The following is a 21170-nucleotide window of genomic DNA, read 5'->3' as shown; positions in this document are numbered from 1 at the left end:
GCAGGTCACTGAGGTCTTTAATAAAATATACAGTATGCATCCCATGCATAGATATAAAATTAATTTACATGCTCCTAATTATTTGCATAATGCTTTTTCATTAATAGATGTAATTTACTCTTCACATTTTAATACATTTTGCTACTGGAATATTTATGGTGAGAAGGGGAAACTCCTTCCTTTTTTCAAGTAACAGTGCAGCAGGAGCCGGTCGGAGCGGACGGAGCCGCTCCCCAGTCCCAGCTCAGAGCAGGACTGAGCGCAGAGCAGACCACAAACCATCGATACTGGAAGACTTGATGATGCCAGAAGCGTGAACACCCTCCGATCCCACACCACAGGTCCTTGGGGACCCTCCCCGAGTCCCACTGGGGTTCAGAAAGGCTGGACCTGCACTGGCGTTGGTTTGGCTTTTCTCGCCCGTGATCAGCAGATCCAGCACCGGCAGCTGCGGCTGTGCCGACACCCAGCCAGGACAGCCAGCAGCAAACCCCGTGATCCAGGTACCTGGGGTCATCCTGCAGCCACCAACGTGGTTTTGAGCTGATTTGGGGATTGCAGGATGCACATTTCCCCTGCTCAGAACAGGCGTTGCTGGGTGTGTTCCCCTGTGCACAACGGAGCTGCACAGTTTCCAAACAGAGAACCATGGGGGCAAGGAAAAACTCCATAGGGAATTAATGCTGTGCTGGGAGCAGCCCTGAATGTGCTCAGGTGGGCTGGGGGTCCAGGCAGGAGGGCAGTCTGGTGCTCCAGGCGGACCTCCCTGCCCGGCTGTGAGGTGCTTGGTCACCGAGGAGCAGTGCAAGGTCTCCTCTGTCCCACGGACATGGGAGTGCCCCCTCCGGGCAGAGGGAAGGTGAGTGCATCATCCCCTGGGGAGCTGAGCTCCCTGGGGGACAGCGAGGACACCCAGGGCAGTGTGACCCCCCACTCCTTACAGCCCTCCTGCCCCTGCCTGGCCCTGAGGCAAGGAGGGAAGAGGCAGAACGAAGCCAGGCTGGGGCTGTGGTGAGGGGGAACAGGCTGTGTGCCAAACCCAGCTGGCTTTGGTTGTGTCTCCTACCCCACCATGGCCTGCTGCAGGCCCTGGGCTCCCATGGCATAGGAGCACCGTGGAGGGAAGGGCTTGTGGGGAGAGCCCCACTGGGGATGGCTCCTCAGTTCCCCCAGCTTGATCCCCTTCCTCTGCTCCTGCTTCAGAGGACAACGTCCCTTTGGCCTGGTCATCCCTGGCTGGTGCCCCCCTGCATGGGCAGTGCTCCTGGCTGTGCCATGCCCCAGCCCCAGATCCCCGGGGATCCCAGCAGTGGCAGTGCAGGCAAGCAGATAAGCCCCAGCTGGAAGGAAGGTGAGGTCCAGTCAACCCCACTGCAGGGACTGAGGACAGTGGGATTCACCCTGAGCTGACACCACCTCTCCCCTTATACAGACTCACTTCCAGCCCCCTTTCCTTTATGGCTGGGGGGCCAGTTGAGCCTTTTGAGGCTGTTTCCAGCAGGGGGTAGGACAAGGCTGGGGCTGGAGTTGATGCTGACCTGGCAGAGGACCTGCAAGGGCAGCCAACTTGGTCAGGGGCTGCCTCACGCTCAAGCTATTTAGCCTCACCCTGGACAACACACAACCTCCTGGCAGAGGGAAATCCCCCTCTACCCAGCTGGGGCAGTGCCTGGTAAGGGCTCACCTGTATTTCTTTTTTCTCCCTCCCCTTTTGGTGGGAGTATGTCCAGCACCACAGCCTCCATTTGCAGCCAGGGGGAGCAGGGTGAAGGCTAAAACACATCCAGGCAGACCCAGTAGCCGCATCCCGGGGGCTGGAAGCAGCCAGCACCCACTGGGCATCTCCTCCAACCCCTGCTGTCCTTTGCAGGGCCGGGGCAATGCCAGCTGTGGTGCAGGACAGGGAGAGCCCGGCTCCTCTGCCGTGTCCCAGTGCAGCAGCCGTGCCGTGCTCGCCGCGAGCAAGCAGGTCCTGCGGGCCCCAGTGCCACGGAGCGGTGGCTCAGGGGCTGGGGTGGGCACCGGGGGTCAGACCACGGCGGTCGGGGCTGCCTCTGTCCAGGGAGGTCTCGCTCAGGGCCTCCGAGTCCTCTCGGTCGCGGCTGGAGATGCTCTCCACCTCCTCGTGGTCCTTCTTCCCGCTGTTCCTCACGGCCGCCTCCAGCGCCTTCTGCTTGCGGTAGAAGTGAGAGAACTTGTTGAAGATGATGGTGATGGGCAGTGCCACGACCAGGATGCCCCCCAGGATGCAGCCCGAGGCAGCCAGCTTCCCCGCCACCGTGACGGGCACCACGTCGCCGTAGCCCACGGTGGTCATGCTGACCGTGCCCCACCACCAGCACGCTGGGATGGTGTCGAAGCCAACGTCTTCCTCCTTCTCGGCAGTGTAGGCCACTCCAGAGAAGACAGAGACCCCCACGGCCAGGTAGAGCAGCAGGATCCCCACCTCCCGGTAGCTGTGCTGGAAGGCAAAGCAGAGCAGTGGTCGGTGGGAGCCACCACACCCATCACCAGCCAGGACACTGGGATGCCACAGTGCAAATACAGCCCTGCACACCTCTGCGTGGATCTCAGCGCCCCTGCCCACCTCTGCCATGGGATGTCCTGCTGTAGGAATGGGCTGGGACACGCTGGGAGGTGTGTGGGTGACCCACACCTGGAGCGGGTGGTGCAGCTGGGAATCACTCCTGGCACCCACAGCCAGCTCTCTGCACTCCACCAGCCTGCAAGTGCCAGGAGGGAAGGCTGTGCTCTCCAGCCAGGGATACCCAGCACAGGCTGCTCCCCTGCCTCCAGCACTCACTCCAACAATATTTATCACATTTCCTTTTATCTTGGCAGGTCCCCAGAAACCACCTAATAGGCAGCCACTAAGAGAAGCAATTTGTACCTTCCCGAGACGCTGGCAGTGCTCTCAGGGAAGATGTGGCCTCTGCTGAGGCTCAGCTCAGCTCTCCCTGGGGACCCCACAGCCAGAGCCCCAGGGTCCTGGTCCCTGCTATATCCCACCACCACTGGCAGTCTCAGCATCCATGGAACCCTTTGCTACACACGTGCGTGTATTACTGCAGAAACTGTTTTTTCTGAGATAATTACATTCCTTTCAGATTTTATTGCTCTTCTGTGGGAGACTCCAAGTAAACCTCAGAGCTGACATGGATCCAAGCGGCCCTGGTCATCTGGTCAGTGCAGGGATCCATCCAGTGTCAGCGTGGGCTGGTCTTAGCACCCATCCAACAGGGTGTTCCAGTCCCCAGCTTGATGAGCCCCAGCCTGAGGGGTCTGGAAGCCCTGGTGGGAACAGAGCCAAGCTCTCAGCTGGGTGTGCAGGACCTGGGGGGACAGACTGACAGCAGAGGTGTGCAGTGCTCCTTGAAGAAGCCATCATTCCTCTGGTTTCAAACTAAAACCTTTGTGCCACAGTCTTTCTTTAGATATTCTTAATATCTGAACAAAATATAAACCTGTGCCAGAAGCCCAGGGGGAAAAGGCAGTGGGCAGTTGCAGGATGAGGTAGCAAGTCATGCCGGGAAGGGAACTTCCAGGGGACAGACTGCCAGCACCATCCTCCCAGCATGGTTTGTCCAAGCACTTTTTGACTGTCACAAGTGAATTTCTTGGATGTTTCTGCCCACTGATCTGCCAGCTTGCTCTTCATCGTTTCGGGAAAAGAAAGCAGAGCTTTGATCGTGGGGATTTTTTCCCAGTCTCCTAACAGGCAGAGAATGCTTTATTGGAGACCACATAATGACTAAGGGAAACAATGTGAGCAAAGCGAACAGCACAGATGTGGGAAAAGGCTTCTGTGGTCAAGACAAGACCTAAGGGAGGCGGGTTCATGTCAGGGACTGAGGAGACTTTGTTTAGACTGCTGGCAAAAGCTGCTCAGTTAAAGCCAGTAATACCGTGGGGAAATAACCACCACCTCCTCCTCTTCCTCCTCTTCCCTCACCTGATACGGGGCAAATGCCCTAGAGCAGCTCCAAGGGAGCCTCTCGAGGACGAACAGCTCAGAGGCACTGAGTTTCAAGGATGTATCACTTGGCCATGAAAGACCTGCTCCTGGCTGCAGCTTAACAGCAGGTCTGCACGTCCCAGCTGGGCGGCAGCAGCACCAAATAACCTCATACATTTTTTAAAAGTATTGGTTCTGGCCCTAGGATGTGTTGGAGGGGAAAGGCAAAGGGGAAATCAGGCAGCTCAATAGCTCCTGCTGCTTCAATTTACAAGCAGGGTCAGGGCTTGCAGCAGAAAGGAGGCTCCAGGAATCTCCCAGCTGGCACTGGCTGCCGCCTATTTGCAGCCATTCATTTGCAAAACTTATGGTTTGCTCACTGATTGAGGGGGAAGGCAGCTGCAGCTGGGGTTCGGGTGGGATGCAAGTTCAGCAAGTAGCCAGCCCTGGCGAGGCGATGCTCAGTTATACAAGGCTCCAGCAAAAAGCTCCCCCAGTGGGAGTCTCTCCAGGGTCCTGCTGAATGCACGTCTTTCCTCCAGTACAGCACAAGACAATTGGAATGGAAGACCCCAGCCTGAGCCTGGGCAGAGATACCAGTGTGGAGACTGAGCAGAGATGGCCCATGGTAGCAGCAGCAGGGTGATGCATCTGCTGTCCAGGGTCATGCAGCTCCAGCTCTTCCAACCTGCTTGTGTATTTAGGCCCCTGAGGGGACAGACAGCAACTCCTGTAGATCCCTGCCGGTGCTGTAATTACCCAGGGCCCAACATCTATTGACGGCCAGTGGGAGACTCCAAACCCACGCCCACGGAGCTGCAATAGTTTTAATGGACGTCCTGCACTGCAGAGAGGGAGAACAGAGACACGTAGGAAGCCTCTCTTCAAATTAAAAAGACCCTGGATCAGGCCTCAAGCAATCTGAGGATGGTTCAGGGCTCATGATGCACAAATGGCAGAATTCCCTCTGCTAGCACTTTCGTGGCAGGGGAAGAATCGCTCGGCTTGCCAGAGCCATCGCTCCCACTTCCTGGCTGTTAACAGCCTTTACCGCTCCGCTCCCGATTCCTGCTCTTGCAATAGGAAGTAAATTATGATTAACAAGACGTTGTAATTTATGTGCCCAGTAAATCACAACGCCAAGCTGCTGCGTCAGATCTGTGTCTCCGCTCATCCCCATTTACAGCTGGCTCCGGAGTCCCCGGGAAGCGGCGCTTTCCAGCGCGTCACTGGGTGAATCAGCCGCCGGAGCCGGGACCCTGCCGACTCCCCGGATCTCATCTGCTGCTTAATAATATGCAGATGAGCCCCTGAGTCCCTGCTGTGCTGCAGCATGTTGGTCACGCTCGGATGGAGCACAGACATGTGCAGGTTTGTGCAGATTTCAGCGGTGCTTTGACACAGGTCTGTCACTTGTCAGCGCTCTTGCAAGGTGAGTGTTTGGGAGTTTGTACCCCACAGGTAGGACTTCAGGCACCTTCATTTCAAAGAACTCTCCCTGAACCCTGTTTTGAGGGTTTTGAGGATGCCAGGAATATTTTGATGATCTGTGGGCTCTGCAGGATTAGTGCTGGGCTGATCCTGCTTCACAGCAGAAGCTGGCAGAAGACCTTTCCTGCTGCCCATCCTCAACACCAGTCACACTCGAGGTTTGCTTTTCTCCATGACTCAGCCACAGGAATGGGACCAACCCCGGCAGCCGAGTCCTGCTGATGCCAGGACACTCCTCTGCCACTGCTGCAGCAGTGAAAGCAGGGTGTCCCCAGCCACTCATCCCTATGATGGCCCTGCAGAGGCAGCAGCACCAGGAGCTGCAGCTCTGTCCCATGCCAGGCAGTGGGAGGAGAGTGTCCCTTTGGTTGAATTTCAGGCTCTGTTTGGAGCAGAACCACATGGAGGCTGGTCTGTGCCACCCTGCTAAGCTGCAGCACCAGGATGGTGATGATCTCATGACAGATTTCAAGCTGCCTTTGGTCTTTCTAAAGAGGCTGGGATGCTGTGGAGGGGGTCTGGAGAAACACAGCCTTGGGGCATGTTATGGAGGATGTGCACCCTCTCACCAAACCTGCAGGGCTGCCACCTCCCAGCATGCCTGAGTCCTGGTCCTTCACTGTCTCACCATCTCCTCATCCAGCCCTTCCTTCCAAGGACAGTGTGGTCCTGGGACCAGCTTTCCCCAGCCCTACAGGCAGAGTTTTCCATCACACTGAGGGGCAGCTGCTGGTAGCTCAGGCTCTGCTGAGGGCTCTGTGCTGAGGGCACAGACTCTGCCTGGGGCTGGTTGTCCAGGGCCCTACAGCTCACCCCTTGCTTTCCTATTGCTGCTTTGTGCCACACATGGTTACACGAGCCAGTCCCAACCTCAATCTGGGAGCATCCAAGTGTCAGCTTACCTGGACCAGGATCTCTATGTCTCCCTAGATGGGCAGACACCAAAGGTCAGCTGGCAGCCTGGTCTTAGGAGGTTCCCCCTTCTCCCAGTCTAGGGATAGGAGCAGCTCTGACCCACAACAACTGGTGCTGGCAGATCCAGCAGCTGCTGCCTGGCCTGGTGCCTGCTCAGCAGGTCGTTTACAGCCCAACTAGGCACAGACTCGCTTCTTGTGGGACATCCCCATCCACCCACACGTGGCTGAGTCCATTCCAGCGCTGTGCAATGAGGCCTTCACGCCACGGTGGGATGGCTGAGTCCCTGGAAGCACATTTCTGCATGGAGCAAAACAGGGTGGATGGGTGTTCGTGCTGAGCATGTGTGAGGAGAGGACACGTGCAGTGCTCCTCACACTTGTTTGCTTTACCAGACACACCAACAGCCCAGCCCACCCCCCCAAGGAAGCTTGCCAGGCACCACCCAGGGGTCTCCTTACCCAGAGACTAAAGGAGTAGATAAGGAGATAGAGAGCCAGTTTACCTTCAAGGTGGCCCCCAGTGACCTCAGTCCAGTGGAGTGCCGAGCCAGCTTCAGCACTCGGAATATCCTCATGAGACGGAACACCTGCACGACCTTGCCCAGATTGCCCAGCTCTGAGTCACTGCCCATGGTCACATCCACCAGGAGGGTGAAGTAGAAGGGCAGCACCGAGACAATGTCAATCAGGTTCAGCGGGTGCTTGAAGAACTTCCTGGGGTTGGGGGAGAGCAGGAGGCGGGAAGACACTTCGAAGGTGAACCAGGAGATGCAGAAATACTCCAGCTTGTGCAGAATGGGCTCATCGAGCACATTGCCATTCTCGTCCACCTCCTGGTACTCGGGCATGCTGTGGATGCACATGGTGGCTATGGAAACCAGCACCACGCTGATGGACACGAAGCTGAAGAGTTTGCTGGGGATGGAGTAGCCGGGGTTCTCCATGGTGAGCCAGAGCCGCTTGCGCGCGTTGCCGCAGCGCAGGGTGCTGTACCGCAGCAGGTCGTGGTTGATGTCAGAGATCTCATCGGGGGACGTGTCCACGCTGCTGACCTCGCTCTCCTCATCCCAGTTGTGGTGCCGGCTCTCCAGCTTGCGCTCGTGGTAGCGGTAGCTGCAGCAGGAGTCCAGGAAGAACTCGTTGATGCCCCAGTACTCGATCTCCTGGCAGAAGGAGAAGACGCACAGCTCCTCCATGACGTGCAGCTTCCCCGTCTGGTAGAAGTGGAGGACGTAGAGGAAGAAGCCGGGGTTTCTGTCAAAGTAGAACTCCCTGGCGCTCACGTCGTAGTCATCGCAGAGCTGCAGGATGGACTCCTCCGAGTCGCAGGACAGCAGGCGCCCCAGGCGCGTGTTGGGGAACTTGGAGAGGGCGCTGGAGCTGAGCCGCCTTCTCAGACCCCCCACGTTGATGTTGATAACGTCCTCCTCAAAACTGGGACCCCAGTAATTTAAGGTCTTGTTGACCATGATCAGCAGAGCAGGAGCTGGTTCCACCTGTGGAGGAGACAGCGGGGCTGGAGGGGACGCAGGGCTCCCCCCGGTCTGGGTGCTCCTGGGTGAGGCGGGGCCAGAAGCACCCTGGGGAGTGAGGAGGGATGTCTGAATTTTGAAAAGTGAGGACCGAGGGGAAGAGAGGGGAGGGGAGAGAAACAGCTTTAAACAGTTGTTCTTCTGTGGTATGGAAGCTAAAAAAAAAAAAAAAAAAAAAAAGCCTGTGATTTTTCCAGGTGAAACTTTTCCTTGCTTTGTTTACCTCTGAAAGTTTCTCCCTTTGCAGGTCGTTGATGCCTAAAGAAGGCAGTTTACTGCACCTCCGGCACCTCCTCCATGGGGCTCTCCTTGTTCAAACAGGTAATTAGTCACTGAAGAGAGGATTTATCCCCCAAAGAGCATCCCTGAGGAAAAATTAGATCTCATCAAATCACCGCTGCTGTGATTCTGCCAAAGTGCTTTGTAGCCCCACTACCTACGCTGCTAATTAGACCCGGTCAAAAAGTCCTCAGATGGTGCAATTCTCCCAGCAGCACAGGCAGTTTTGCCAAAATCAAAGTATTGTCAGAGAAGGTGTCAGTTTTAGGGAGAATTTCAGAGGAAGAAGTGTCAAAACAATTTAACCACCTGTTTTGTTTCCTTCTGTGTGCTCTGTCATGTAAAATACTAATATTATTTTTATAATGTTGAAACATAACAAAAGCATTATTCAGAATCATCGATGACTGAATCTGTATGTCAGCGGGGAAATAAAAACCCAAAGTTTTGATTTCTGCTGTGTTTTAGGAATTTATAAGTTTCAGGGAGCTGGGCTTTTCCGTGCAGCAGAAATTCCATTTTCTAATGAGAAGCAGTTAAAGCATCTGAGAAAGAGAAGCATTCCCACACCTTCAGATGCATTCACCTGTCTTGACTAGGAGCAAAAAAAGGCAAATAAAAGGTTTGTGATCTTTCTGCATCACCTTGAAATCAGATTTTTTCACCTTTCTTATTCATCAGAACACCTGGGGATGCACAGAGCAGCCCTGTATTCGTGGGGTCCCCCTGCTCCTGGCATGGGGTGGTGGGTGTTGAGGGACACTGCTTTGCTCTCTTGATTGAGGAATTACATTTTTCCTGCCTTGTATCACCCACAGAATTTTTCAAACTTTTAGAGACAGGTAACGGAGTAGTGGTTAAACCCCAGAGGTTTGTTTTTAAGCAGAGCGGGGCTGGGGGTGCAGCAAATGCCAGATTTGTGTGAAATAGCCTGGCAGAGGTATCTGCTACCTCCACTGCACCTCCCAGCCAGGGCTCCTTAAAGACACAGCTTTGCACCACAACGCCAGTGCTTCCATTACACCACGTCTGGAGGAGGCAACCGGCTCGTGATAAACCTGAGAGCTTAATGGACTCATTGTCTTGAAAGGGGAGGGAAGAAGGAGAAGGATCAACTCTTTCAATGCTTAAGAAAAAAGCAAGGGAGAAAAAGGGATGTAAACACTCTTTTTCAGGGATAAACTGGAATTTCAGTGACAGATTAGCTTTTCCAAAGAAGACATCACACAGCCCATCTGTGGGGTGTGGATGACTAATCCAGCTTCCTTCCAGAAGGATGCTCATGCATTCAGGCTACAAACACACACAGACAGGGCCCTGGGGGTGCCTCTGTGGGATCCAGCTTGTCCCCAAACCAGCCTCAGACTCTCCCCACTCTCCCTATAGAGCAGCCACTCTGTGAGGTCAGGCCAAATGCCACCAAAATCAAAGGCAAGGTGTTTTTGAGGCGCAGGGCAGCCCAGGACAGCAGGACAAGCCCAGAGCGATGCTCCAGCTCAGCAGGACCATCCCCAGTGCACAGCTGTGGCTCTGGGTGAGCCCTGCCAAACCCTGGGGGCCAGGAGGGAGCTGGCTCCCACCTCTCTCCCAGCTCAAAGAAAAAGGTGGGTGTCAGGACCCTGCAAGCCTTTGTACTCCAGGGAAATCCCTCCATCGCTCCTGTGCCAGAAGCAGAGTGAGGAGAAGGGTCACGAACCACCACAGACGCTCCTTTCTGATGTTCACTTCTGAATAGAACAAATTATTTCTGCCCACATACAGCTTTCATCTAGGAACCTAAAGCAGCAATTAATAGTTTTATAACTCTGTTGCCTACCTGTTTCACGACCAGCTAAGCTCAGCTTTAGAACAAAACTAGGGTTTGAACTGAGACGGGGCGTGATGTCCCCCGTTGGATCACCAAAGTGTGCTCCCCACTCACATTTGCAGGGCTATCAGGTGGGAAACAGAAGCTCAGGTTGGGTGATTTTTTATTTTAAAGCACAGCGGAGAGAGAATACAAATGTGTCTGTCTGGAATAAAGTGAATTTGCAAAATTTTCCTTTAGTTAACCCAAAATTTCCACAAATGACTGGAAAAATGGAACAGATAAAGCCAGTCTCTCTCTGATAAATGTTGAAATGTATTGTAAGCTATTTTGAGACAACCATCAGAATTACACAAGCCCAGTGTGAGCTGGGTGTTGGGCATTCAATTGAATATCTGTGTTGTGGAGAAGAAAAATGTCTGATACATGCATTTCTGACAGTAAAAAAAAATACAAAAACAGATCAAGCATATCTATAAGAAATGCTGGAAGAGTTTCCCTTGACAACATATTTTTTTTCTCAAAGGCTTTCAAATGGAAGTTATGTATATGTATTCTACCTGTCAGAGGGGACCCAAGGGAGTGGGAAGGAAGGTGCTAATAGACATTCAAGCGAGGAGGCAGCAAGTGCAGGGAGTATTGCACACAGGGGCTTTCCAGCCAGGTACAATGGATTTAGATTAACAGTTCAAATAAAAAACCCTGTACTTACAGCTCAGTGAGGCTTCCCAGCAGGGAGTCGTGTGGCTCGTCTCAGAGGAATCATTAGAAATTCGTAGAGGAGGAGGAATCCTTTATGCTTTGCCCTGTAGCCCAGACCTAAATGCCTTGTCAGCCCGGGCTTGTGACTCTGCACGTCCCAGGTGTGCCAGGGTGGTGGCTGTAAACCACTGAGGAGATCCTGTGCGGGACGTCCATGGGGCCGGGGTGGGGCCGGGGGTCCCCTGCTGGGTACCTGAGGGGGCGCTGGGGCTGGGTGACCTCCCAGCTCCTGCAGGGTGGTGTCCCTATGCGCTGGGTCATCCAAAATTGCCCCTGCAGAGCCCCATCCCCGTCTCTGAGCGTCCCTGCACGCATCAGCCTGAATATGCTCAAGACCAAGCCTTGAGCGGTGGGGGGTTTGCCAGGCGGGCAGTGGGGAGGATGGAAAGGGGATTCCCACTGCTGGCTGCTCCCTGCAGGCAGAGCGTAAGCTGCTGCTGTACGATGAGAGGCCACCAAAATGCCCAGGGCTGGGGATGGAAATGACGGGGGGACTCCCCACTCTCCTCAGGGTGCAGGAGGGGGTGATTACCAACAGCTCGGCTGTCTGCTGCCAACGGGCAGCCCAGCGCCGGCTGCAGATGATCCCTGCCCTGTGCCAACCTCCGCTCCCAGGTCTCACGCAGCGGGTGCACAGCTCTCCGGAGGGAATCCCGCACCACGCTCCGTTCCGTGGGGAGGGAGAGATGCAGCTCCGGGGAGAGGGACTCCCCTACACCCGTCCGCAGAGGGACGTGGAGTGTCCCTGCGCCCTGGGTCCCAGCAGCATCCCGGGATGTGGGTGTTGGCACGGCGGCTCCCCGCTTACCCCGGGATGTCAGTGCCTCGCTTCCCCGCTCATCCCTGCGTGCCGCTGCTCCAGGTGCCCTCTCACCCCGGCATGCCGGTGCCCCGGGTCCCCGCCGCGCCCCAGGGTGCCGATCCCTGCAGTGCCCGGGGATGCTGGCACGCCGGTTCCCGGGATGCCGGTGCCCCGGTCCCCGTGTTACCGATCTCACGGTCCTCGCCGCGCCCCGGGATGCCAGCTCCGCGGGTCCCCCGCCCCGCCCTGGGGATGCCGCTGCCCTCGCCCCCGCCCGCCCCGGGTGCCGGTGCCGCGGTGCCCGCGCTGCCGGTGCCCGCAGCTCCCCGGTGGCGGAGCCCGGCCCGCGCCGCCGCTCACCTGCCTCGGCGCCGCCCCCGCCGCAGCGAGCGCGCCCGGCGCGGAGCCCGGAGCCCTGCGGGGCCGGCGGCGGCGGCAGAGGCTCCGCGGGGCCCGGGGGGGTCCCGCCCGCCGCCCCTCCCGGGTGCCGCCCCCCGCCCGCCCGCCGGCACCGCGGCGCGGGAGCAGCGGGGGCGATCCTGGTCCCCGACTCCCGGTTCCCAGCCCCCGGTCCCGGATCGCCGCTGCACGACGCCCGGCTGCCTCTGCCGCGGTCCCCCCCGCTCCTGCGGGGCGGCCCCGACATCTGCGCAGGGCAGAGGGCTGGGGATGCCCGGAGGAGCCCACCCGGACCACAGGACCGGGTACCTGATTTTGGCGAAACCGACCGGCATTTCGGCACAGCTCCGCTCCAGGCACCGCCGCGGCTCTCACGCGGAGCCGAGCCGGGAATCTGGACCAGGCGTGGGTACCCCTGCCTGTCCCGATGTCTTACCTGCTGGAAGTCCTTGGCAGCCGGGAGAGCTCACGGGATGGCTGTGGGGGCCGCGGTGGGGGTTCCGGCCTCACGCGGCCCTGGGCTACCCCGGTTCTTCGCGAAGCTGCCCGAGTGGCGAGCGCTGCCCTTGGGACCGAGCCCCCGGAGCTGGGGAGTCCCGGGCGGTCCCGTGCCGAGGGCGTTCAGGCCGAGCAGGGCCCCAGCAGCGGTGCCGCCCTGTGCCGGGCAGGCGATACCCCCCTGCCCTCGCAGTCTCCCTCCATGCGATCCAGCTCCATCTTGCTCCTTGGAATGGGCGGTGTGTAGGGCACCGGGGCAGCCCCCCGGGGAAGAGCCTCCCTGGCTTGTTGAGCTCCCCAGTGTCTCTGTAAAGGCTTATTGGGAGGTGAGTGAAAGCAGCGAGTCCCGGGCATGGCACACGCTGGGTTTCAGGTCAGCGAGCTGCCGCCGCTGCCCGGGGCCATCCCCAGACAGCCTGGGGAGCGCTGCAAACACACCAACTCCCCCAGAAGTCAGCTGCTGGAGCAGAGAAACGGGAAGGAGAGGATGGGAAAGAGACCTTCCCGGGGTGACGGCCGGGGCTGCGTGTCCCCGCAGCGATGGCTCATCGCTCCGGCAGCCGGCACAGAGCAGCTGTGTCAGGCAGGCGGCTCACACCGGGGCGAGACTTCACACCACCCTCTGCATCCGATCATCGGCTCGCTCATTCCAGTCCGAGGGGCTGGAGCCTGAGGGCTCTCAACCTTCTCCGGGCTTGCACGAGGCGGACTGAGAGCTCTTTTTAGTGGCGAGCATCCTCCCCCCTGCCCGCACGCCCTCCTCCCGCGTGTGCTGCCAGCCCTGTCCCTGTGCCAGGCAGCGCTGGCCGCTGCAGGGCCATCAGCGTGTCTCCATGTGTGTGATGTGTCAGACTGTGTGTGTCTGTGCTTGTTTACATGGGAAGGAGGCAGCGGAGGGAGGGGGAAGGGATGACTTTGAGGGAGGCCTCAGAAAAGAAACAAAAAAAAAAAAGAAAAGAAAAAAAGGGAAATTCCTCTGTTCTGTGATATGAAGCAAAAAGCATTTATATTTATGGCAATTAGGGATGGCTGAGCATCCCTGGAAGCTGCAAGATAAACATGCCCATCTTTGTCTGCTCCAGGCAGATGCAAGCCTGGCTGACAGTGGGTGCTGAGCCCCAGCGGGGTGCAGCCCACAGGGTGGGAGGAGGGCTGGCTCCCACGTGGGGTTTTCTCCGCCTGTCACTGACATACGGTGATCAGGGTGAATTTTCTTTTCCCTTCTGAAAATAGTCCTCATCCAGCCATTTTTCAGGGAAGGAGCTGTGCCTGGCGCTGCAAGGGCGCCCACTCCATCCGGCACTTTGTGTCTGTACCAGAGCCCCATTTATGCTCTGCCACAGAGTAACCTGAGCCCTGTCCCCCAAAATCAGCTCTCCCAGTACCAGGAGGTTTGCTGAGCTTCCCTGGGCTGTGTGGAGGAACTGTAGTTTGAGTGGGAAGCAAGGTAGGGAATTGTTGGGGCTATGCCCCTACTGCCCCCAGGATGGAGAGATTACCCTGGGAAGAAGGAGGGGAGATACCTCCATGTCTCCTGCTACAGGTCAAAGCTCTGGCTGGAAGCAGCTGCAGAAGATGGAAGTTCACCTCCCTGGCTGCAGAGGCCCTGTGCAGGTTCGTGCTTGGCATCACGGAATCCTTCAGAGGGGAGTTGGCTGCAGTATCAATGGCACCTGAGGTAAAGTTTCCGTTTTCTGCACAAACTCAGAGGCAAAAAGCCCGACTCTGCCATGAGCTGACCAGAGCTTGTTGGCCTGACTTTGCACTGACACTGGCAAGCTGTGGCAGGAAAGGAAGACTCACATTTTAAGGCCCTTTCCCAGCAAATTGAGGTGTAAGAGCCCTTCCTCGGCACAGCTGGGTTTGCCACTGCCCTGGGAGGGTGCAGTTCCCCGTGGCACTGGCCAGCCCCGTGCCCCCACCTCCACTCCTGAGCTAACTGGCAGTGATGTGGAGATGGGAACAAGCAGAAAATCAGGTCAGCTGGAAACGCCTCGACATCTCTTCCTTTCATGTCTCCCCCCATCTTCCTCTCTTGAGGAAGGCAGGTCTCCGCCCGCCGCAGCCCGGGGCGGATCGTGTCGATAACCACACGGCCAATCCTCCACGCGGGGATGGGGGCAAAACCTCTCACCGTGGTCCCTCCTGCAGTCTGGAAGAGAATCTCAGAGGCAGGGTGAGGCTGAAGCCAGCAGCCATTTCAGTGCTGCAGTGAGTCATCCTGAAAGGCGCTCAGCTTGTGGCAGCTCCCTTCCTTTCTTCTTTCTACCTTTTTATTTTTTTTTTTAAATAGCTGATATAGCAATAAATTAAAAAATAGCGGAAAATATATATGAATGTAGCGTGTCTGCAGAGCCCCTTTAATTAAAGGAAAAAAAAAAATCTTCAAGCAGTTTTCAGCCCCTTGGATATCTCTGGAGAAGGCCGGAGCCGCTGGGTACCTGCCACGTGGGAGGGTGGATAGAGCAGCTCACCTGCAAGGGGGATCCGTGGAGCCAGCGGCTGACGGGGGCTGATTAATGCTGGGGACATGAGCACAAAGCATTGCACAAATAGTCCTTTCCAGAGGGAAAGAGCTAAATTAGGGCAGATGCAAAAGCCTGGTCTTGTGTTTCTCAGTGGCAAAGACTTTAATACTAAATACATGGGCTTTCCCTAACAGTCTTTTTCCCCGGTGGTTTCTGTGCTCGCTGGTGTGTTTATCCCCCGAGCTCTGGGAGGGGGTTGCTCCAGCTGGAGGGGTTTGGGCTTCTCCTTCCCATGCCATTGGCTACTCCCACTCCTGTGCCATCAGCTGTCCCTGTTCCCATGGCTCTCTCTGGAGCCAGCCCATGGGGTGCTGGGGAGAGAAAGACGAGCTGTGATGGCAGCGTCCTCCAAGCAGGAGGAGAAGACTGGGGACACAAACTCTGGGGGATCCCATCCCTACAACCCCCATCTTCCTCCCAGAGCCACAGGGTGCCTGTAGGTGCTGCTGACAGGGGAATATCAGCCTGCTTCATGCTGGAAATTATTTAACCAGCCTCATTCATTCTCTGGAGCCCTTGGATCCACCTGCACATCGAGCCCCCTGCAGTAAGGTGACTCATTGCCATCCATAGGATAGGCTTGTGGAGCATGGCCTGCAACAGCCCATGCCTCTGACAGCCTGCAGCTCTCCTGGACTGGAGTTTCAGTGAGCCCACTGGGTGCCTGAGCCAGGAAAGATTAATGAACATTCCTGAAGTTGCTGGAGACCTTGGCTTGGAGTTGGACTCTGAAGCTGTAACTGGAAACATGAGGAAATCTGGAAAGTCGTACCGCAGTGGAGGCTATTTTTTATATAGATGGAGAGCCTCCAGAGAGGGAGCAGGGAGATGCTGCAGTGTAAGGTCAGCCACTTCAGAGCAGTGATTTACTACCTGGAGGGCTCCCACGTGCCTCGAGCATATGCATTGCCTCCACCTTACAGCAACTTGCAATCTCCATGTGCTGCCTCCCTTCCCTCCGCTCTCTCTCTGCCCGAGGTTGTTTCACTGTCCTCCAACACCCAGGACACAACCTCAAAATTGAATTCAACAAAACCAAGGGCCATTCCCAGACTCATCATTAATCTGCTGGAACGTCTCAGGCCAGGGCTTCCCATGGACCAGGCAGCCCTTTCCAGACCATTCCCAGCAGGGCTAGGAGCTGTCACAGGCAGGGGTGCTGGCAGAAGGGCAGTGTGGTGTCAGAGGAAAGGTTAATAGCAGGACTTGCTCTGTTCCCTGACACCCAGCTTTGGTGCCAGAGTCAGCCCAGGCACATTTCATTTACCAGTACAGAGAAAGCCACAAGAAACAATCATCATACCCACACTTGCACAGGCAGCACGGGCTCACTTCTTGCTTTCTCTGCCAGGAGAGAGACACATGAAGATGGAGCACAACTTTAATTGTAATTAAATCTTACAATATTGCAGGTTGAATCATGTGGGTAACCAAGAGTGCAGCGAGCTTTGACTCTCCACAGGCTCGTGCAGGGCAGATACTTGCCCTGCATTTTGCTTTTGATGGATGTGCCCAGCCACGGCCACGGAGGGAGCGGGTGGTGGCCTCTCATTCCTGCTGGCGTGTCCAGGCAGGATGGAGCAGTAATTAACAGGGGAGGGCAAGGATAAAGGGAGATGCCATTTCTCTGAGACTGATCTGATCCTGTGGATAATTTCATCCTACAGCAAATCCAGGTGAGGGCCTGGCACTGGTGGAAGCAGGGCAGCAAACCTGCCTTGAGGCTTTGCTTCTCTACCAGAGATATGGAGAAAGAGTGGCCAATGGATTTGAGGCCCTTCAGTCACTGCCCAGCTGGAAATTTCAAGGGAAAGCTGGTGAATTATCACCACTGTTATTTTGCAGATGGAAGTGCCTGGTGGTTTGAGGCTCTGGGTGAGCTCCCAGCTCCCATTCCAGCCCTGCCTCCAGCTGCCTCTGTGTTCATGGGGATGTGGTGCAGGAGCAATTACAGCTGGAGATGCATGTGTGCAGGGAAGGGGCTCACCTGTCTCACCTCATCCAGCAAGGATGCTGAATTTTGGGTTCTCTCCAGAACATTCAGGCAGTGCTGGGAGTGGTGAGAGGGCTCTGGTGCCAGAGGGTTTTCATGCCTCAAGGCTCTGAAGGATGCCAAGGGACTCTCTGGCTTCCTGCATCCCATCTCTGCCTCTCCCTCCTGCAGATATCATCCCTGTACGGGCAGGACACCTCAGACAAGGAGGAGGACATGGGGCTGATGGAGCTGCAGCATCAGTGACCACCCTGCAGTGCTCAGGAGTGGGGGGATGTGCCACGCAGGGCTGCAAGGTGGCTCTGGGGGCCCAGACTGGCATGGGACCCCCTCACTCCCCCAGGAGCCCTTGGCAGCAGCTCAGCCCTGCCGTGGTTCAGGGCTGGTGACTCACTGCCAGCCCTGGGAAGGCTGCAGAGCCACGGCAGGGGGGAGCAGGGGTGTCTGACGGCTCCTCGGCCTCCTGATAGATATTCCTCTGCTGCTGCATGCTGTGTCCATGTCAGAGCCCAGATTTGCAGTGCTGGCTGTGGATTTTTCCCTGAAGTACAGCCAGCCTGGCTGCTTGTTGCCATATTTTTGTAGTTTTTAGGCTTTTTTCTAGGAATCTTTGAGGAAGCAGCGGAGGAGAAACCAAAGATGTGGGATGCAGGTGGATAAGAGCTCACTGGCTGAGCCTGGATGGCAGGGAGGGGCCTGGGCACTTTTTCCTGCATAATGCACACAGGATACCACATTTCATCATCTCCTTCCACCACCTGCTGTGTTGAGGGCACTCTTTGTTCTTTCATGGATCCACAGAGTTCAGGGCTTGTCTTTTTAAGCAGATTTAAATAACAAGAGGAGACACAGCTACCTTCTTCCCAAAGTCTTGGAGCAGTGCAAGAAGCATTTGTGTCCCAGGAAGACACCTTTTGGTGGGCAGCCTGTGCTGGGATGCAGCATGGGATCCAGGCAGAAGCCCCGTTTGCCTGGGCCCTGGAAGGAACCTCCCCATGACATGTCGGGAAAACATTTTTCTATTTTTAGAGACCATGGTGCACAGTGCCAGGGAGTCAGTACATGAGTCCCAAGCACTGGCCCAGCCCTGTGCTGGGCACCAGGGCTCACGTGGAAAGCAGTCGTGCATCTCAGGGTGTTCGGAGCAGCAGCCGCCTGCCCTGGGCTCATTAACGTGATCGAGTCACAGGAGCTCCTGAAGCAGAAAGGTATTTGGGCAAAGGCCTGCTGCCTCTTTTGGCCCCTGCTGGGTCAGGCTTTGATCATGCTGGGGCCAGGGTCTTCCTCTGATTGCCACCATATCTCTGATTTGTGCCTTGAAGGCCCAAACCTTTCCGTTGGCCCGGCCGTGCAGGGACGCGACACGGCGGGTCTGTGGTGCTGTGCTGCCTTTGCCCAGCTCTCCCTGATTAATGTGAAACCCAGCCTCATGAATCATTCATGGAGCTTTATTTAGTATAATGATTTCTGACATCCAGTGCCTGGGAATAGCATTTTGGGACAGACCGTTTGCGACCAGCGAACTCCAGAAATAATGAGCTGACGTTTATCCCGTCGGAACAGGGAGTGTGCAGGAGGGGAGGGAGGGGGGTGAAGCAGCCGTGCCTCCTTCCCAGGGAATCACAGGTTGCTCTCTAATTAGCCAAACGTGTAAAAGCTAAATATTGACATCGTGTTGCGGTTCCCTGTGTCTTGCCATCACATTGCATGTTATTAACCTACATAGCGCCGGGGAAAGGAGCATCTGTGTGTGCCTTGGCACAGGCAGGGCTGAAGAGGCAGGAATTCCCCTGTGCAATGCTGCTGGTGGGACCTGAGGGAGCTGGGAATGGCTTCCTCTCTGCAGCTGGAGCTGGGGTGTGGCAGGAGCTCGTTGGGCTGTCCTACAGCATAAATAGCCCACCCTTCCCATCCACACTTTGCTTTAGGGAGGTGTTGGGTTCGGCTGGGAGGGGCTCTCTGCAGGTCAATGGCTCCATTTGGGAGGGAGTGGACAGGTACCCTTGTGCCTGTGCTGGTGGATTTGGGGGGTGTGGTGAGTTTATGGCCCTGAGCTGGGATTTGTGCTGTAGGTTTGTGTGTGAGCAGGGGCTGGTGCAGGGCCGGTGCCTATGGGAGATGCTTTGCTCTCTACAAACTGCCTCCTGTGAGTCTCCAAGTGCTTTGCCAGCCTTTGCCAGAGCTGTTATTTGTGGAACATCCCAGCTGCTTGGCTGAATGCAGTCATCAGCCTCTCTGAGGGACTGCAGAGGGAGTGCCCCCTTGAGAGATGGGGTAACAGAGGGGGCAGGGGTGATGGAGCAGGGCTGCCCTGCCTGTGCCACTGCCAGTCTCCTGCTGAGCCCTCACATGTGCCTCCATGCAGCACGGCTTACTGCAGAGAGAAGAGGTTTCTGTCTCCTTTTCTCTCTTTCTGCATGGGGACGAGGACTGCTGGCATGCAGGGATCTTCATCAGCTACAGGGTGCTTTTAGTGCCTCATTTTTTTTGCCTCCCTTTTGGCTCCCTGGCTCAGGGAAGTCCTGCCAGCATCTGACAGGCTTCCTGGGTGTGCAACCGTGTGTGGCTGCAGCAGAGAGCAGCCTGCTGAGGATTCCTGGTGGGATGAAGGGGGGATGGAGCCAAATGGCTCAGCACAGCTCTGCTGCCTCTTGGCTGTTGCAGGTCACGCAGAGCTGTCCTGTGCCAGACTGAAGGGCTTTGTCACAAGCAGCTTGTGAGGTTTGGCAGCACTTTAGGCAGGATAGCAATCACAGTGGACTGCTCTGACATCCCTCAGCCGTGGTCCCATCCCCTGTCAGACCCCCCTGCTCTGGGGCTCCCCACCTCACAGAGGGCTGGGTGCACTGTGTGTCTGGGGTGGTGTGCCAGAGCCAGGCAGAGGGAACAGCCTCCAGCCTGGCTCAAAGGCTTCCTGGTGGCAGACACAGCCTCCCTCCACTGTGCAATCCCAGGACGTGGCTCCCCCTCTGCCCTCCCAGCTTGGCAGGAGCTAGTGTTGTGTATTGCCCATCACTGAGGAGGGTGGGAGGACACTGGGAATGGTTAGTGGTGCATCCTGGCCAAATAAGCCAAGGAAAAAGGCATCCCTGTGTCTTCAGAAAGAAAATGCTGGAGGGCATCAGCTGGCATGAGACAGCTCTGGCCCTGACCACCCTCTCCCTGCCACGGGAGGGTGTCTTGGTCCAGGTGAGGAGCTGAGTTTACATGAGTCATCCCTCAGAAGAAAGCACAGAGTGAATTCATACATCTGTTGACCTTCAGCAGTGTGAGAATGGTTTATTTTTCTGCAGCAGTGTATATTTATTTATTTTATGGGAAGCAGAATGGTATTGACTCTTATTCCCACCTGGAATACTGCTGCTCCTCAGCAGGAATGATGAGAGCTGTGCATAGCTGACCACCAGAGAGCTCTGCCCTGACCATGGGCAGAGCCACTGCTGAGTGGATTCACTCAGCCCAGGGAATTTTCCCCTCTGGAACTGATGTGATTGCTGCATCCTGCTGGGACTTCAGCTTTCCACTCCTGGGCTAGGCTAGCTAAATAACCCTCCCTTTTCAAAGGTTGTCAAAGCTGTAGTAATTCTTATTAGGCTGGTTTAAATCATCTCTTGAAAAGGTCTCACATAACTCTTGTTCACCAAACTGTTCTGTATTCAGACCCCAACCACCCAGTCTCCTGAGCCAGAGCATAACATATGCAGGGAGAGGCTCCAAGAAAATATTAAAGATGTTCTGCTGTGCTCTGGGTAAGACCTGACTTCTCCCTCCTCTGCCCTGTCTACATTTCAGAGTGGAACAAAGGACACTGTGTGGAACGAGGCTGCCCCTGTGATCCCAGTGAGGATCATTAGCTGAGCCCTTACACAGCATCAGCTCCTCTCTGTTCTCTGCCGATGGATCCCTGGTGAGACACTCTGGATTCCACCCCCTGGGATGGTGGGGAGTGCTGGATGTTCCCTTTGGAAATTGTCCAAGAGTGACTGGCCCCAAACCCCCTGTTTTGGGGGAAGATGGAATAAGCCAGACCTGCCACATGCCAAAGGAGCTGCTGGCTCCCTGCCCTGTGGTGGTGCTGCTGCTGTGATGTGCCACCATGGATGTTTCTAACTCTAAGCTGGGGCCTTGAGCCCAGCCTTTGACCACATTCCCAGCACCAGACCTGGTGGGCTTGTCCCAGGAGGGGGTCTCGCAGCAGTGAGTCCTG

General features: G+C 56.2%; 1 protein-coding gene across 2 annotated transcripts; it reads right to left on the bottom strand.

Moving 5' to 3' along the window:
• On the bottom strand, positions 1-12458 carry KCNS1 (potassium voltage-gated channel modifier subfamily S member 1). 2 transcript variants are annotated; one of them, XM_064673644.1, is made up of 3 exons: positions 12381-12458; positions 6867-7859; positions 1-2461 (listed from the first exon to the last, which is right to left on the bottom strand). In XM_064673644.1, the coding sequence occupies exons 2-3, from the start codon at positions 7830-7832 to the stop codon at positions 2003-2005; spliced, it is 1425 nt and encodes a 474-aa protein (XP_064529714.1). In that variant the 5' UTR covers positions 7833-7859; positions 12381-12458; the 3' UTR covers positions 1-2002. The 2 variants fall into 2 exon arrangements, with proteins under 2 accessions (XP_064529714.1, XP_064529713.1); XM_064673643.1 differs by lacking the exon at positions 12381-12458 and adding an exon at positions 8119-8230.
• Positions 12459-21170: the final 8712 nt, after the last annotated feature.

The sequence above is a fragment of the Pseudopipra pipra genome, chromosome 17 (assembly GCF_036250125.1).
Source record: "Pseudopipra pipra isolate bDixPip1 chromosome 17, bDixPip1.hap1, whole genome shotgun sequence".
NCBI lineage: Eukaryota > Metazoa > Chordata > Aves > Passeriformes > Pipridae > Pseudopipra > Pseudopipra pipra.
This window is presented reverse-complemented; position numbering and strand designations above follow the sequence as displayed.